The sequence below is a fragment of the Artemia sp. Qi Xiang Cuo genome, chromosome 13 (assembly GCF_049724085.1).
Source record: "Artemia sp. Qi Xiang Cuo chromosome 13, ASM4972408v1, whole genome shotgun sequence".
Lineage (NCBI taxonomy): Eukaryota > Metazoa > Arthropoda > Branchiopoda > Anostraca > Artemiidae > Artemia > Artemia sp. Qi Xiang Cuo.
This window is the reverse complement of record NC_142806.1, coordinates 4,879,805-4,898,449: the sequence shown is the minus strand read 5'-3', so window position 1 is coordinate 4,898,449 and position 18,645 is coordinate 4,879,805. Positions and strand designations below refer to the sequence as shown.

The 18,645-nt window shown below is 36.5% G+C and overlaps 2 protein-coding genes and 1 non-coding gene across 3 annotated transcripts; all 3 read left to right on the top strand.

Moving 5' to 3' along the window:
• Positions 1 to 11,869: 11,869 nt before the first annotated feature.
• On the top strand, positions 11,870 to 12,592 carry LOC148944868 (protein CFDP2-like). The gene has a single exon (XM_089098872.1). The coding sequence runs from the start codon at positions 11,870 to 11,872 to the stop codon at positions 12,590 to 12,592; it is 723 nt and encodes a 240-aa protein (XP_088954998.1).
• Positions 12,593 to 12,868: 276 nt separating this feature from the next.
• On the top strand, positions 12,869 to 13,605 carry LOC148944867 (uncharacterized). Its single transcript, XM_089098871.1, has 2 exons — positions 12,869 to 13,101; positions 13,368 to 13,605. Exons 1-2 carry the CDS (start codon positions 12,869 to 12,871, stop codon positions 13,603 to 13,605), a joined length of 471 nt encoding a protein of 156 aa, XP_088954997.1.
• Positions 13,606 to 17,030: 3,425 nt separating this feature from the next.
• LOC148944866 (signal recognition particle RNA) lies at positions 17,031 to 17,324 on the top strand. Its single transcript, XR_016142790.1, has one exon.
• The last annotated feature ends 1,321 nt before the right edge of the window (positions 17,325 to 18,645 follow it).

Below are 18,645 nucleotides of genomic sequence, written 5' to 3'. Positions count from 1 at the left end.
GCACTATTGCACCATCAAACGGAGGACAAAAATCTGCTAGACCAGAAATCCTGATTGGCTTTCCCGTGTTGGCCTATCTTTCGCTGTTTGGAATCTCCGTAGTAGAATGGCGGCAAATAATTTGGCTGTAATGTCAATGAGAGATATCCCTCTCTAATTAACAAACTCTGTATTTTCGTCTTTTTTGTAATCAGGGAGGATGACTGAAATTATCCAGTCCTTTGCAAAATTCTTGCTTTCCAATATTTCTGTAAATAATGGCAGTAGCTGGTTTGCAATCAAGCGAAGAGAAACCGGTCAGACTTGTAAAAGTCTGGCGAAGAGGTGTTTATACAGTACGGCTCCTTCGAGACCAAGGGTGGCGTGTTTTCGACCTCTATAACCACGTTTGTGTTGGGGTTCAGAAGTTCGCTAAAATGCATTTTCCCTCGCTCAACTTTTTGGGCACAATTAGTTATGTTGTTACCATGTTTATCTTTGATAGAGTTAGGCACAGAGAAGTTTTTTTTTACCGTAGTTTCTGTATAAATTTGATATGAGCGTATAGAATTTTAATTTTGCGCTGCGTTTTCTAGTTTATAAGCAACTTCTTTTAGAAGTCACTCATTTATCAATAACTTGTGATTCAATAATAATTCTCTTAAAAACTCAAGCAAGTTCAGTTTAGCACTACTTTTCAAAATTTTAAAGATACTGGAAAATATCACTAGTCAGTTTGTTTGAGCTTTGTGCTCACTAGTCAGTTTTTTAGATATGTCTTGGGAAATCTGCGAAGCTATAATTATTCTTCGTTTCAAGTTTTAACTTTGCCATTTACTTACGTAACGGAAACTTTATTTTGTACATTAATTTTTTTCTTTTTTTATTTCATTAAATATATACAATGAGCCTTTCAAAAAGTTCTTTGTTTAATTTACGTGATGCGACTAAAGGAGTCAATATCATCTTTTTGTTAAAATAGGACATTTAATGTGGCCTAAGTTTTGCTTCCTACCTAGCTTTTCCACAAGATAAATCTGCAACTTTGTCACATAGCAAAAGAATTCGAGGCATACATTTCCACCTGTACCTGAGAATTTGCGCATAAAAATTTAATTCTTTTTCATGGAAATGAAACGAAATAAATGGCGTTTTTTCATTTGACAGTTTTTTTTCCAAAACAATATTTTCAGTTTTTACTTTCTAAGAAGATTAGAAGGGGTGTACACAAACAGGGAGATAGTATAACTCTGGTTAATGGTCTTTGACCATGGAGATTATAATGGTTCTCGTATTATGCTTACCATCCTTTCCACTCCGGAAAATAGTAAAACAAGTACCCTATTTGTGGCATACGGCAATTTACTACCAGGTTAACGAAACGAATTTATAAGAGGAATGTAGAGATAAGCAGTGGCTTTTAAATGAGCATTTATACATCCCTCTGCGATCTTGTAGAAATTTGCCATCCATGGCGAAAAAAAAGACAGTGAAACTTTGTCGACAAGGTATATTCTAAAATATTTTTAAGGACTGCCCTTTTCTGAACTGTAAAAAGAAAATTGCGCTCTATTCAATCGGAAAAACTGAATTCACATTTTCTAATGATGTAGGTTTCATGAAATCTAAATATCACTACTTCCGCCACAAAACAGGAGAATTTAAATGGTTTTTCTAAGACTTGTGGGTCAGTACCGGCTTTTAGTCTTCTGCCGTTTATTCGGATCGCTTATCCAAGCTCTACAAGCTATGGCAACACCGCCCAATCAATTCTAAATATTTTGGCCACACGAACTAAAACATTTTATAGTGGACGAGATAGGGTGATCATTAGAGGTATCGAATCCCCTTAAACGAAACAAAAATATACATACTGAAAATAAATACAACGGACTAGGGATTTTCATTCAAACAACAATTCAGCAGAATGTTGGGTTTTTCTTGTAACAAGTCAAACCAGGGATAAATTAAGGTACAGTTGTGGTTAATGGTACACAGCGCTATAGACTGTCGAAGGACTGTAGTAATGGAGACCCGTAAAGCGGGTAACTGCTATGTAAATTGATCGAAGTAGCGTGGTTTCTCATTTAATTTACAATATTTAGACTGCTGTTTTTTGGGGTTTAGGGGGGGGGATGTACCTAGGTTTGGTTACGCATTTCATATATGCTATGCTTTACCCCCCCCCCCCCCTAATGTGCAAATATATAGCCCAAATTTGTTTCTAATATTCATCCTTTTTTTTATTTTTTTAGCATTAATCAAACTTGACTTCTTTCGTGTGTACCATTAAGCCCAACAGTACTTAAATTAACTATAATCTAGAAAAGTGAATAAGTGTATTTTAATATTAGTTCCTTAAAAATAGTTTATAATTTTAATCGGCAAAAAACAAGATTCGCTAAAATTTGCTATACAATAAAGTGATATGTTAGTGAGCAAAAATTAACCAAATGTAAAACTAGCGCAGAAAATGACACTTTAAAAAAAAATACTCTTTTATTCTTTCGATTCTTTGCTTTTTCTTCAATTTCTTTCAAGTCTGGGTGACCAAGAGGCTTCTGTTTTATGCCATCGCCCAATACATTGACCTAGTCGTCAACACGTACGACGGTGTAGAGGTTAAACTTTGGTAAACTGATCATATCTGTCCAGCTCCTTATGATTTGACCTCTAAAAATTGCATTCTAAAACTTGTCAAAGGTTACCATGCAGTAGCACCTTGGCCTCTATGAATTGGTCAGTATAGTAGTACCTGTCAAGTTCATTCCTTAACCTTCCTAATTCCTGTTTTTGACCGTTGATACAGTGGGAATACTTCTCTGGATCTAAATTGAAAATCCATGACGGGTCAAAGTCGGGGTGAGGTCAGGTCTACTAGTAGATTTTTAAAGTGTTTCCTTAGAAAAAGACTATCTGCGTCCATATGAGCCAGCTATATTCTTCACGTACCATCCTCTTCGCGAAGTGTGGACATAAACGATCCCAGTACCCAGTAAGGTTCGCTCATACTTTTCTTGGACATCGAAAAACACAAGCCGCTACATTCTTGCAGAGAAAAACGTGTCTTTTTTGGATTAGAGCGTCATATTTTCTGAGACCATGGTAAATGAGGAAAAACTTAGACCTTGTGCTATACGACACAACTTGTCAAGGCTAGTTACTACAGTACGCATCATGCTATTCCGTTCCTGCTCTACAGATTTGCTGAAAAACAGTGTTGTTGAAAAGCTCAAATAGCTCACTCTTCATTCGTTATGTTGTTTGAGTGTTTTTTTTCATAAAATATTCTTCATGTAAAATTTATGTAATATTCCGTTCTGAAGTGAACAACTTTTTTGATAGTATCAACTGTGAAATATACTCTTAACTCTGAAATCAACTCTCAACTCTGATGGATTATCAACTAGTATAAACTCTCAACTCTGATGGAGAATGATATTTTCTTTTAGCATAGCGACGCCAATAGCTTTTTGCTGGATATCCATTAATCTTTTCCTCCTTGGATCATTCCCTGATTGAACGGTGATGAGTACGTACCAGGCACGTACGCCGGAATTTGTTTCAGGGGGGTGCCAATTTGTTTTGGGGGGGGGTCAAATCCTTCAAACCCATTATTCTGTGAGAAAAATCAGAAAATTATGGGAAAATGAAAAAAAATCGGGAGATTTCGGGGGGGGGACCGGGCCCGGAGGCCCCCCCCTGCGTACGTCCCTGGTACGTACAAAAAAGACTGCTGGATGAGGAAACTCTTGATCGTGATCCTGATTCTGTAGGTTAGCACTGACCCCCAAGTATCCACAGTCTCTATTGTCCTCATCCGTTTTGAAATCTAGGTAATCTAAAGTATCAAGCACTTTGTAATCTTCAATAGGCACACTTCAAGTAGACTAGACATACATTGAGCAGACAGGGTATGTGCGTCATGGCAGAGGTTTTCTAGCGTTTTCAGGATTATCCGGATCACCCTTTACATAGCGGTTGTAGTGGAATACAAACCCATTGTAAATGGCTATTTCTATGAAAAGGTAAATATCCTGATTCATAACTATTTGAATTTCCACCGGATCCATCATTTAAGTTTGATTTCGTATCCTAGAGAAGGTGTATTCAGGTAGCAATTAGGCTCCAGTTTATACAGTTTCAAGGTGGTGCTACTAAACTTTATGAAATCATACGCAAGTGATAAAACATCTGAAGCGAAGTAAATCGAAGTAAAATCCTTTAAATAACTACAACAAAGCTTATTCCAAACTTTATGAGAAAATTCATAGTATCCGTCTGCAAATTTCGGTTTGTGTCAATTCATTAGAAAAAGCTTCCTTGCCTGGCAATGTTTTTTCTTCGAAACGTTGAAGTGAACCAAAATAAGAGTATGTAAACACACCTTTGCGAGAGAGTAGGAAATAAGAGTCTATTTGGAATTTTTGTTGAAGAATAGGAACATTCTTAGCACCTTCATTTCTTTGCGTTTCAACGACGGCGTCGAGGGACTTTGAAATTAAATCATAAATATGGAAAAACTGATGTATTTTTTCAATACATCTGTGTTGTATTGAAACAATGATGTGTTTTTAGTGCATTGAAAACAATAAAATGATGTGTCTTTGGTGTAATTTTACCTGTTCTTGCTCAAACCATACCTTGAGACTATTTAGTGACATAAATTTGGGTGCAAAAAAAAACAACTTAGTACTTCTTCCGTATGGTTGTAGACGGCTAGGTGCGACACTATTCTATTCTAGGCTATTCTCTTTGTCATCCCATTCTTAAAAAAAAACTAGATTCGAAAATGCCTGTTCTCAACCTGGTCAGCATAAAGTACTGATGCTCCAACTCTTTTATTTTGCCATTTCCATATTTCTATACCCTTCATTCAAATTGGCAATCCTCCTTCAAAATCATTGAAACTAACGTTTGGTAATTTTCCTCCTTCTTATAATCCTGCGTGATTTGAACTTAAAAGACGAGTCTTTTCTACGTCGGTCCACATGATTTTGTGTCCAGCAGCTAAAATTTCATTTCTCTAGTTGTTGGATGGGTAGACCTATGAGAGATTAATTTAAAAAAACAAAGTTTTCCGAGGGAAGTAAAGAGCGACTTTGAAACTTATAACGGACAGAAATTATTAATTCACAGCTTCTCTCATATATATCAATAAAACTAATATAGATAAACAAACTAATTATGTTTCCCTATGTTTCTAAGATTATAGAAAACTAGCGCTGTACTGAAAACACAAAAGTCAAGTATAAGAAACACGAATATTGGTTTTGGAGTCAAAAGGGAGTATGTAGCTCGACAACAATAAACTAATTTGTAAAGCTTCTGATAGTCTTACATCAGTTGTGACATCAGTAACTTTCAGTATACAATTAAAATCATCTTAAAAACATCAGTGATAAATTAACTATTTTTTTAATAACCGCAAAGTGACTGAGCAGTATATAGAATACTGGATTGATTTATCAGGTTGTAGTTTGGTCTCGCCAGCTATAATACCAACAGTGTGTAATATACAATCTTAAATCGCAGTAAATATACTTTAGCATTACTTGAAATGAGGATCAAATAAGAAATAATATGAACTCTAGAAATCTGGTTATTTCTCTCTATACAACAGTGAATTTCAAGCTATGATACAGATTCTAGAGCTAGTCTGTAGTCCAAATACTATCAAGATGGTTTTACTTCGAACTTATCTACAAACTAATCATGATTTGTCCTTTTCAGAACCAAAACCAGAGACAGTCATTGAACTGAGCCATTGTGCAGAAGTAATACCATATTAATCTAAAAAAACAAAATAAAACAACAATCCTAAAATTTATTGTTACTTAATCTTAAAAGGGATTGATCCTAAAAGGGAATGATAATATTTGTATTGTGTTAAAAGTGTCTTTAATTGGGTTGCTTTTATTGTAACAAAACTCCTATATTATTTTGTGTTTTCGGTAAAGTGCTAGTTTTCTATGATCCTAGAAACATAGGAAAACATAATTAGTTTGTTTATCTGTATTCGTTTTATTGATATATATTAGATAGGCTGTGAAGTAATAATTTTTGGCCGTTTTAAGTTTCAGCTTCACTCTTTGCTTCCCTCGAAAAAACTTTGTTTTTTTTTAATTAATCTTTGTTCATTTTTGATTAAAATTTAGTGTAGAAACAACGCTACTACTACTATTGCTATCAGCGCACTGCACCACATCAGTACCCAAGGTCAACTCATCTAGTTGCACTCCACCTTCATCCCACTTTCTCCAAAACCTCCCTCTTCAAACCCGTCAATTAAGTTCCCATTTTTTTAGATTCATTTGTACTGACGTTTTTCCACTCCAGACAGGAATAACGTACTTTCTATTTATTCTTAGGTGGTTTGCCAAAAAGGAAAATCTTCGGCAATCTATCATCCTTCATCCGCACAACGTGCCCTAGCCACCTCAACCTTTCTTTCATTATAGCCCTAGAGAGCGGTATTGAACCAAATTTTTCGTATAGCCTATTGTTTGAAATACTATCAGTCAGCCCTGTACCCAGAGCCATCCGAAAGCAATGTATCTGGAAAATATCTAGCAGATATTAAGCAACTCGTCGGAATGCCTATGCATCAGAGCTATAGTTGACCACTGTCATCACTGTTCTGTCTAGCACTCAAATTTTGGTTTGCAGACTTATCTTCCTATTTTTCCAACCTTTATTTTATTGCGAAAAAAATACCCGAGCCTTGGCTATTCTGGTTTTGAAAATTTCACTGCTCCAACCATCTTTACTAATAATACTACGAAGGTAAGTGAAGCTGTCCACCTAATCCATCTTTTCATTACGCATCATCACCTTTTCATCTTCACGTATTCTTACCTTTAGTGACCTGGTCTTCTTAACATTAATTTTCAAACCTATTCTAGCACCCTGAACTTACAAATCCTTTAAAAGTTCATTCATTTTGCTCTTACTTTCATCTAGGATGCTTAAATCATCAGCCTAATACAAGTCCAGTAGACTTTTTCCACTTCATTTGGTTCTAGTGGTCTCTCGTTGCCTTTTATCTGCTGCTATAGACAAAGTCTATCAAAATCATCCTTATAAAGGGGGATTGAAAACAACCCTGCATAACTCCCGATTTAATACAAAACCAGCTGCTAACCTCATTTCCTACCTTAACTGCAGCAGAGTTATTCTTGTGCATATCAATAGTCACTTTAATGTATTTGTCTTGAATACCATGCATGGTTAAGACCATTGCTACAGCTCTTCTATCAACATACTCGAACGGTTGCTCATAATCTCTAAAACTGAGGACCAAAGGTGTTTGAAAAATCAGGCACTTCTCAATTATTAACCTAAGAGTGAAAATTAGGTCAACACATCCTCTACCTTTTCTAAAACCGCACTGTTCTTCTCTTAAAACTTTGTCTACGGCATCTCTCAGTCTAAAAAGTATCATATTACTAAGTAATTTACTACCTACAGAGACCAGACTAATCCCTCGATAATTACCCCACTCACTTTTATCACCTTTCTTATAAAGTGGTTTAATTAAGGTTTTCCTAAAATCAGTCGGTACTTCCTCTTTTTCAAAAATCATATTCATAATCTTCAGTAACTTATTTCTAACCTCAGAGTCACCATATTTAAGAAACTCATTTACCACCCTATCAGCTCCTAGAGCCTTATTATTTTTTAGTCCTTTTAGTACTGTCACTTATTCCTTCTCACAAAACAAATCTTCCTTCACATCCAATGTATCACAAACTTTTTCATTTTCCTCTATATTTCTTCTTTCAACTCTATCTCAGTTAAGAAAATTCTCAAAATGTTCGGCCCATCTCTCTTTAGTTTTTTCCTTATCGCTAATTGCGGCCCCATTCCTATCTTTAACTGGGCCAAGTCCGCATTGACTGCTCCCTCTCAATTTGTTAACATGCCAGTACAATATTTTACTATTATGCCGTCTAGCTGGTTCTTCCAGATCCTCGTCAATTTTATCCATGGTCTTTATTTCACACCTCCTTAGTTCATATTTTAATGCTTTCTCCGCTTTCTTTACATTCCTTTTGTTTTCATATGATCTATCTCTAAGGTAATTCTTGTACAAGTCCTTTCTCCTTTCTATCAAACATAAAACTTGTTCACGAATATTCTTAGCTGCAGTTCCAGCTTTCTTCCCTAAGGTACCTTCAGCAACGTCATAAGTTATTTTTCTAAAATTATTCCAACCATCTTCCACATTATCAAATTTTAAACTCGCAAGTTTAGTATTCAACTGTTCCTGGAAAGCTTCTCTCAAATTCTTATCCTGGAATCTACTAATATCATAACTTCCCGGGAGGTAGTTACCCTTTTGATAGTTCAACTTAAAATTAACCCATGACACTACTAGATGGTGATCTTTACTCTTAACATCAATAACGGAACTCCTATATACCCTAGTATCTTGTATTAATCCTGCCAGTCTTCGCTGCCCTGATCTTTTTTATTTATACGGAGTAATGCATGGTCGTTTTATGTTTTAATGTCACTCCTTAGTTTCAGTTGAAAACGTTTTTTTAATATAATTTCTAATTTAACAATCTAGGGGAGACAAGACACCTTTAGAAATTACTGCAAACAACCTTGACAGCTACGAAAAACTTTCAGTCTAGAACATAAAGTTCATTATCCATACTTCACAAAACAATGCATGTTTTTCAGGAAAGTTTGTTTGTCGATGAACAAAAAGCTGCTTTTTCTCGGCCGACTTCGCCCGAAAAAGCCATTATGAAGACATGGCTTTGTAAATCTCCTACTGACTAGCAGAAACTAGAAGGCTACTGTAACAAAAGAAAGCAGTTAAAGGGCTCATTTAAAAGCTTATATTTCTACCTAATCGCTGTTTATAAATTTTACTTGATAGCACATTACCACAAAGTACACTTTCGGTTGTTTCTTCCATTTTTTTCAAATGAAAAACGTGCCTTGACCAATAAAATGACAAAAAAAAGGTGTTTTTCATAACATGGCTAGGAACAAAAAACTAACGGGGCAAGGACGTTTATTCTTCTCAGTTATCGTCATTAATGCTAGCAAAGAGACTTTATAACAAAGAAAAGTTTTAAGGTTCAATTCAAAACTTTTGATCATTCAAGCTAAATTTTTGGTTGATTTCTAGTTGAAAAGTTTTTTTTTTAGTTAATTTGTTTTCGCAATAATCATTTACTTTTAAGATGATTAGGCGATTTATGAAACTTACTAAGAGGGTCTGAAGGGGTATAAGTGAGGGCTCTTATAAACCTCCACTTAAGGGCTTCACACCAAAATTATTGCAATGGTACCGTTTTATGCTTCCAAAATCTTCCTCTTAATAAGTGGCACCAAAAGTGCCATTATTAGTGCTATATGGCACTTATAGATGGTAAAATTGATAAAAAGCACGTAGATATGAGTAATAGGTATAAAATAAGCCTCTCCGGGATATACTTTAAAATATGATAGCACACCATTTATAAAAATAATGGATTATCTAAAAAGTAATCAAAAGAAGGTATAAACCATGGTTGACAAAAAAAAATCCAAGCTGGAATCGAACGCACGATAATCTAATTTGAAGTCCAGCGCTGTACTAAGAGATCCTGCCTCTAACAATTTAATTTAATAAATTAGTGTTTGTAGGACTTTAATTGCGTAGCCTATTAAGGGGACCTGGAGAAGGAACATGCGGGAAATGTTCATGCAAACCTCCAGTTATGGGTTTTGGACCATAATTATTACAGTGATACCGTTGTTGTCAGTGCTCACTTACGAATGGTAGAATTGATAGAAAGCACGTAAATATGAGCAAAAGTTTTCAAACGAGCCATTAAACATCACTCTAAAAAGTTCTGGTAGCCCATTAGCCCCAGCTTTCCACTTGAGACATAGGACCAAAAGTGCTGTTTTTAGTGCCATTTGAAACTTGTAGATGGTGGAATTTATAGAAAGAACGTAGATATGAGCAATCTTTTTTATATGAGTAATCAAAAATCTATCTATGATGTTTTGGTAACCCGCTAGCTCAACCCCTTGAGAAATGGCATAAAAAGTGTCTTTTTTCTTGCCATATGGCACTTGCAGAAGACGGAATTTATATAAACCACGTACATATGAGAAATAGCCTTTGAATGAGCTCTTAAGCATCTCTCTATGATGTTCTAGTAACCCGCTAGGCCTGGAAAAAAGAAGAGAAAAAGCCGTTTTAATGTTTTTTTAACTTTTAGTCACTATGGGCTGTGGTTCGCTCTTTACTAGGCTGCCGCTAATGCTTCAACCATGACAAAAAGTTCATTGCAACTCCTTCTCAGAAACTAGTTAATATTGAAATCTGTGAAATCTAATAGAGAGTAGAATTTGTAAAAACCTAGTAAATGAAGGCAATTGCTTATCTTTAAGTCACTAAACATCTATCTACGATGGTCTAGTAGCCTGCTATTGTTTCAGTAACTTACTGATAAGCAGAAACTTTGTAAAATTCACCAAGGGGGTTGGGAGAGGGGATTTATGAGAGGGGTTCTTGTAAGCCTCCAGTTAAGGGTTCTGGAACATAACTATTACAATAGTAGGACCTACCTGTTTTGTACTTCAGAGCTTTTGCACCTAAGAAGTGGCACCAAAAGTGTTGTTTTCAGTGCTATATCACAATTACGAATGGTAGATACGATAAAAAAAAACACGTAGATATGAGCAATAGCTTCAAATAACCATTAAACATAACTCTTATAAGTCCTGCTAGCCCAATAGCCCTAGCTTTTCCACTTGAGACATTGCATCAAAGTGCCATTTTTAGTGCCAACTGGAACTTTCAGATGGTGGATTGCATAGAAACAACGTAGATATGAGCAATATCTTTTATATGAGCTATAAAAAAATCTATCTACGATGTTCTGGTAGCCTGCTAGTGCCACCCCTTGAGAAATGGCCCAAAAAGTGCCATTTTAGTGCCATATGGAACTTGCAGATGGAGGAATGCATAAAAATAATGTAGATATTAGCAATATCTTTTATATGAGCTATAAAAAAATCTATCTACGATGTTCTGGTAGCCTGCTTTTGCCACCCCTTGAGAAATGGCATAAAAAGCGCCATTTTAGTGCCATATGGAACTTGCAGATGGAGGAATGCATAAAAATAATGTAGATATTAGAAATAGCTTTTGAATGAGCCATTAAGCATCTCTCTATGATATTCTGGTAACCCGCTAGGCGGGTCGACTTGTAGGCGGTTTTTCCCGCCTAAAAGGACCTTAACTCCGCCTGTTAGGACCCTTGCCTCTCGGGGCTCGGTGAACAGCCTGTCCGAAGCCAGGAAAGGAGGAGGGTTGGGTGATAGGCTAATCCCCTATCCCTGTAAAAATTTTAGATGATTTTCGAAACGACAACGAAAAGCCTGGAACCTAATGTGATTTCTCTGGTAACGACTACTGACCGTCCCCGGACACGATTTTCACAGTGAATGAACCTTTTCGTCTTGCTTTTTGGAATTTCAGGACTGTTAATCCTGACCCACAACCAGGTCGTCTAGAGGGCGTGATTATAATTCTCTAATCATATAAGATTGAAATAGCAGCTATTTCTGAAGTCAGGCTGACTGGTGCTGGTTCAATATATGTTGACAACTATGAAATATTCTTTTCAGGTAAAGAGAAGAAACGCGAAGCCGGAGTTGCCCTAGTTTTCAGTAAAAAAGCAAAGAGGTCGATGATGGAATTTGTACCTATGAATGAAAGAATTCTTAATGCTCGTTTTGAAAGCTCCCAGTCTAAAGTTACAGTCGTTGCAGCCTATGCCCCCACAATCGATTCCAGTGGGGACACCAAGGAAAGTTTCTATAGTGATTTGAACGACATAGTCAACACAGTACCTGAGCACGATGTATAGTTATGTGTGGCGATTTTAAAGCCAAAGTTGGTAGTGATAACAGTTTTGCGCCTGATGTGCTAGGCCACCATGGCCTGGGTGTTATCAATGATAATGGAGTGCGTTTGGTGGATATGTGTGCCAGCCGAAGCCTGATAGTAGGTGGATCATGGATCCCCCACCGTGAAGTACACAAATATACTTGGACTTCTCCTGACGGATTTACAATAAGCCAGATTGACCACATATTGGTGAAAAAGCGTCATAGACGACCGCTGGAGGATGTGCAAACTTACCGTTGCGCAGATACATACTCTGGCCACCAACTGGTGATTTCCAGTTTCAAACTCAAGCTGAAGACAGTGAAGAAATGTAAAAACCCTATCAAGTCCTTAGACGTCCGGAAGCTCCAGAACAAGAATCTTCGACAAGTGTACTGTGTGAATCTTGCTAATAGGTTTGCAAGTATTTCAACTGAAGACACAAATGCAACAGTAGACAAAAGAGGGAAGTCTATTGTGCAATGTGTGCGGGGTGCCGCTGAAGGAAACATAGGGTATGCAAAAAAGAAAAGTGAGCAGTGGATTAGCGACAAATCTTGGAAACTTATGAATGAGCGAAAAGAAGCCAAAATCATACTGTCCACTGTAGAGTACAAAGATTTTTTGAAATCTAAATATAAGGAATCCCACAAGGCCGTAAAGCGGTCTACCAGAAATGACAAACGGCTCTTTCTTGAAATATAGGCGGCTGAAGCAGAGCCAGTCGCCAGTAAGGGCGACAGTTAAGCAGTCTATCGTATCACAAAAGACATAACTTAAAATTTTAGAAAGCCGGCATCTGCGATTGAAAGTAAGGCTAGCCAACTTCTCAAAAAAAAGGAAAAAATTGACAAGACACGTAAGGAATATTTCAATGAGGTACTAAACCTTCCACTACTTACAAACCACGTGTCCCCTCCGGCTGAGCTACCATTCCTCCAACTTGACATAAGCGAAGAACCTATAAGCCTGCTTGAAGTCATGACAGTATTGCATAAGATTAAGAATGGCAAAGCTGCAGGAGTTGATGGCTTACAGCCTGAACTCTTGAAGTATGGAGCTGAAGTCATTGCCGAGCCCCTTCACGAGGTTATTTCTCAGATATGGAAAACTGAAAATATTCCCAACGATGGAAGAAAGGAGTTGTCGTCAATATTTTTAAAAAAGGCAGAACATCCGACTGTAATAAATTGCGAGGTATCAATCTACAATCGGTAGGGAGTAAGATTTTCTGTCAAGTACTACTGAACTGTGTTCAGTCAAAAGTCGAAGCAATACTAAGGGATGAGCAACATGGGTTTCGACCAGGGAGATCGTGCGCTGATTTGATATTCAGTTTGAGGGCACTCATAGAAGAAGCAAACGAATGGCAGACTGAGATTAGTGTTGTCTTCATTGGCTTTTTGAAAGGGTTTTATTCGGTCCACAGAGACTCCCTATGAAAAATACTTCGGTGCAAAATTGTTTGTATTATTTTCAGGCTATACGAGAATCAGTTATGTGCTCTACGGACTGATGATGGGGACCCTACCGAATGGTTCAGCGTGAAGTCTGGTGTCCGCCAAGGATGTATCCTCTCCCCAGTGTTATTTGCTATTCTCATCGACTACGTACTTCGAAAATGTAACTTCAGAGGTGGAATTCAGCTGAACCTAAACCGCACATTCTATGATGGTGATTTTGCTGATGATATAACCCTCCTATCTCATTTAAGATAGGAGCTACAGAATAATATAGCTATACTCTCCGGTATGGCCGGGTGAGTTGGTCTGTCAATCAGTACACGGAAAACAAAAGTCATGCGAAACAGCGTCAATACCCTACCTGCCCCACCGCTTAAAATCGGATCTGATGTACTAGAGGAGGTTGAAGAGTTCAAGTACCTTTGTAGTGTCATTAAATATGATGGTAGCCTTGAGCGGGAAAACACTTCACGGATTGCATGCGTAGGAAGTGCCTTCAATAAACTAAGAAATGTGTGGAGGAACTCAGCACACTACCTACAGCTCCGGTTTCCCAGTATTAACCTTTTCTCCGTGTTAATATACGGCCGTGAGCCTTGGGCGTTGAATAAGCAGCTGTAAAAGTGAATACAGGGTTTTGAGAACATCTATCTTCGGTGTATCCTTCGTATCCAGTGGACTGATAAGCTCACCAACGCCTCTATACGTGAAAAGGCAAAGCAGTCGCTCACGATCGACAGAATTGTGACTAACCGATGGCGATATTGGGGTCACATGGCGCGGATGGGTGAGGGCCAAATACCCCACGATGTGTGGTGTTGGATTCCTTCTGGCATCAAAAGACGTGGGCGACAAAAGACAATACTAGGAAAATGCCTTGAGAAGGATGCTGTGCTTTTGAGATCGTCGCTCGAAGAATATTGGTCGAAAGCACAGGAGAGGTCGTCATGGAGAGGCACTGTTGTCGCCTTATGCCCTAGCTGGCGTGGGAAGACCTAAGGTAAGTAAGCGGGAAAAACCCGCTAGGCGGGTTTTTCTCTATGAGAAAAAAAAACCCAGAAAAACAGATCAGTTCAACCGATGCAAAAAAGTGATTTTCCTTGTTTTTCAAGAAAGGGGGCTGAAATTCCCCTGTACAAGGTTTTCGACCATGCCGATACCAATCGTACACTTTTCATTTTGATCTGGCGTAATTTTCGAGGGGTTTCAGGCTTTTGAAAGGGGCTGTCCCCTCCTCAACGCCTCCCTCTTTACGCTAAAGTAATTGAATAAATATCCGCATTTCTGGCTTGATTATTTTTGCTTATTTTTCCGTGATACTAAAATAAGTGAATACATGCACAGAACCTCTACCGCATTCGGACTGGAGGTTTCGAGCCTACAATCTTACCAAACTCAGTTTTTCTGATGGAAGTAAAGAGCGAAATCGACTCATGTTATTTCCTTGCTTTAGCAGAATTGTTAAAACACAACGATGCAGGATTAGGAACAGATAAGCCCTGAGGCGCCTGCAGAAAATAAAAGATCTATGAGGCTCTCAACAATTCTTCATCGGCAATGAAATTGAAATATTATAGCATATAATTTTAATTGTCCAAAAAGCTAAGAAATCTTACTATTCAGTAAAATTTAAGATTCCCAGAATACTTCAAGTATAAGGAAATATTCCTAGTCAATTTATTTGAACCAGTTCTGTAGATATATGTTGCCTAAACTGCAAAGCGATCAATTGTGTTCGTCTTAAATTTTAACTTGGCTCTTGAAACCCATAAGGAAGCTTAGCGTTTTTTTTTTTTTTTAATTAATTTTGTTTGTGTTCAGATTTAAAAAATATGCACGGTAAACCTTTCAAAAATAAATTTGTTTGACTTAGGCGAAGAAACTAAACATGTCAAGGCGAAATGACATCAACACAGTCATTGAATATTTTGTCAAAATAGGGCAATAATAACAGGCTTTATTTCGCACCTCTGTAAACTTTCCCTTAAAAAAAAAAAGATTTAAAAAAACATCTACATTTTTTTTTTCAGAAATGGGGTCCAAGCGGTTTATTATCCTCGGTATCTTTGAGGGGTTAAAGATACAAATTTAACTATTTATGACATATTGTCTTATATGAAATAAATATATACAATACATTTTCGCAAATTAGCGTCACTGACTCTAAACCACTACTTTTAAGCGAGACGTGTTCTCTAGGGATTTTTCCAGCCTTCCAGATAGCGAAAGATTGCCTGAATGAATTTGAAAACCCATTTTTAATTCATGGGTTGTGTTTCAGTGGCGCCAAGTTCCAAAAACGGAGCAGCGAGAAAGGATTTTTTCAATCCCCTCACTGTTGTCTTTAAACTATTTTTGTTATGTCGGTTGTAGATTCATTAATTGCTTGTTTTAATGCACAATTTATCTTTAGTAGTGCTAATGGGGGGAGGGTATTTGTGCCCCTAAATTGTTTGCCCCCTCACTGGATTTAGAAAAATACTTTTTGGTATGTCATTTAAAAACCGAAAAAAGTATGCTCGTTTTGCTATGGACAACCGATGAAGTTTTTTCATATTTATAATATAACTTTCAGCTCAACCCATTTATCTCAACCAAGGCCGTACCCAGAGGGTGGGTTAGGGGGTTTGAACCACCCCCGAAATGTTTTTTTGACTCGTGAAAACGTAAAAAAATCGATATAAACAAATTTTGTATGCTTTTTGATTTATTTAATGTAACCCCCCCCTCCAAAAAAAAAATCTTTGAGTAAAACCCCCTCTGAAAAAAATCCTGCGTACGGCCTTGATCTAAACTGAACCTCAGTGCGATTAAACCACAGTTTATAGAATTATCCAGTAAGTTTATCGCAGATCATTTCTGGTCTTCATTCTCGGTACGAACAAAAAGCTCCTCCCACTTATTTCTACATTAGCGGGTTAGTCTATTTCCGTCAATCAATGAGAACTGGTTACAAAGTGCATTATTCGTAATAGCGGGTTTCCACTTGTTTCGTGTCCAAGAGAAATCTGACTTGTCTACCCGTGAAAAGATCTAATGCCGCTTATGTTTATATCTGCAAAAACGTTCTCTGAAGCACTCGCACCTTGGTCCGGGTTTTTATAATGGGTGAGATAGGGTATGATCATACTGCTAATTCTATAAACTGTGGATTAAACCCTCAAAACTCTGCCCCCATTCAACCCAATTCATTTGATTCAACCCTCACGCAATCATCCCCCATTCAATTCAACATCCATTTTGTTCAATCTTAACTCAATCCTACCAAGCTTTAGTTTTGAATGGAAGTTGAGTTAAAAGGGAGTTAAGTTGCATAAGATTGATTTACACACACACATACCAAGAAGCAAATTTCTTCTTATTTAGTATTACTTGTAATGACTAAAAATTCGCGCTTAGAAATTTAACATAAAACAAAACAAAAATGTTATGATGTTATTTTTAAGTTCAAAATTTTGTAATAAATACAGGAGTCCTATTAAAAAATCAGAGAAAATAAGTATGCCTACCGGTTTTAAATTAACAAATTTCTAATAATCATTATCCCAGGGTGGTATATTTGTTCACATCACCATCGAAATGCTACGAGAACGTAGTTGCATACAAAAAAAAGTTCTCCGGTAGGATTTGAAACCAGCGACAAGACACTTCAATAACAAGATAATAATGTCAATATATCGGCTGGAAGCGGTAACGCGCTTCTGTAACCCATGTGGGAGCCGGAACTAGTGGATGACTTGAGGATGGGGTTCCTCTGACCTAGTTGCCCATGTTGAGTAGGCGTCCGCGCTAAGTCTTGCGTCAACATCGTGACCCTAGCGGAGGCATTGATCACGAGGTTGCTTAAAGAGGTGTGTACCGGGCCAGAGGGGAAACCCAGCAGCCAGAAGCGCCCGCGTTGGACAGTAGTGGGACAGCGCCTGTGAGTGGGGGCTATATTGGAGCCTATCCAATATAATCAGACCTAGTTCCATTTTGAATATTTTGGCAAATTGATTTTTTGAGAAATCGATTAGATTAGGACCGTGGACTTGGAATTGTGACAATTTGAAATGAACTTTTTTTGCGAATTTGCCACCCACATTTTTTCTTTTTATATATGGCGCTCTGGCACCCACATAAATGCATTTGGACATCCTATTACTTGAAATTTAATTCATGCTTTTTAACATATATATTAACTGTACAAATTTCCACTTAGCCAATACAAACAAGTCAGAATTTATTTTCATTATCCTTGTTACTCTAAGCTTTGTTCTGAAAAGAGTCAAATTTCTTATCGGCCGCAGTTTCCTAATGGGAACAGAAATCCCCCCGGGACCAATTTGTTTTTGAGGGACCCTCTCTATATATCAAATATATATATATATATATATATATATATATATATATATATATATATATATATATATATATATATATATATATATATATATATATATATATATATATATATATATATATCAGGGACGTACGCAGGGGGGAGCCTCCGGGACCGGCCTCCCCCCCGATATCTCACGATTCTTTTCATTTTCCCATAATTTTCTGATTTTTCTCACAGAATAATGGGTTTGAAGGATTTGGCCCCCCCCCCCCCCCCCGAAACAAATTGGGCCCCCCGAAACAAATTCCTGCGTACGTGCCTGATATATATATATATATATATATATATATATATATATATATATATATATATATATATATATATATATATATATATATATATATATATATATATATATATACAGGCACGTACGCAGGAATTTGTTTCGGGGCCCTATATATATATATATATATATATATATATATATATATATATATATATATATATATATATATATATATATATATATATATATATATATATATATATATATATATATATATATATATATATATATATATATATATATATATATATATATATATATATATATATCAGGCACATACGCAGGAATTTGTTTCGGGGGGCCCTATATATATATATATATATATATATATATATATATATATATATATATATATATATATATATATATATATATATATATATATATATATATATATATATATATATATATATATATATATATATATATATATAAATTAAAAGATAAAAATTTTAAAATACAAAACATTAAAATTTGTTTTGTAAACTCTTCGAAAATTGTTTGAAAATCCAACTTCTTTAAGTCTTCACTTTCAATCTACATAATTGCTAAACTGTTAGATCTATCCTGATTCATTGTCGATCTCAGATAGTTTTCTTTATTAGTTGTAGCCTGGAAAATGACC

Coding starts and splice junctions, on each gene's coding strand:
- LOC148944868 (XM_089098872.1), top strand. CDS start 11,870: ATGTGTGGCGATTTTAAAGCCAAAGTTGGTAGTGATAACAGTTTTGCG.
- LOC148944867 (XM_089098871.1), top strand. CDS start 12,869: ATGACAGTATTGCATAAGATTAAGAATGGCAAAGCTGCAGGAGTTGAT. Junction 13,102..13,367: donor GAGGTATCAATCTACAATCG/GTAGGGAGTAAG, acceptor TATTATTTTCAG/GCTATACGAGAATCAGTTAT.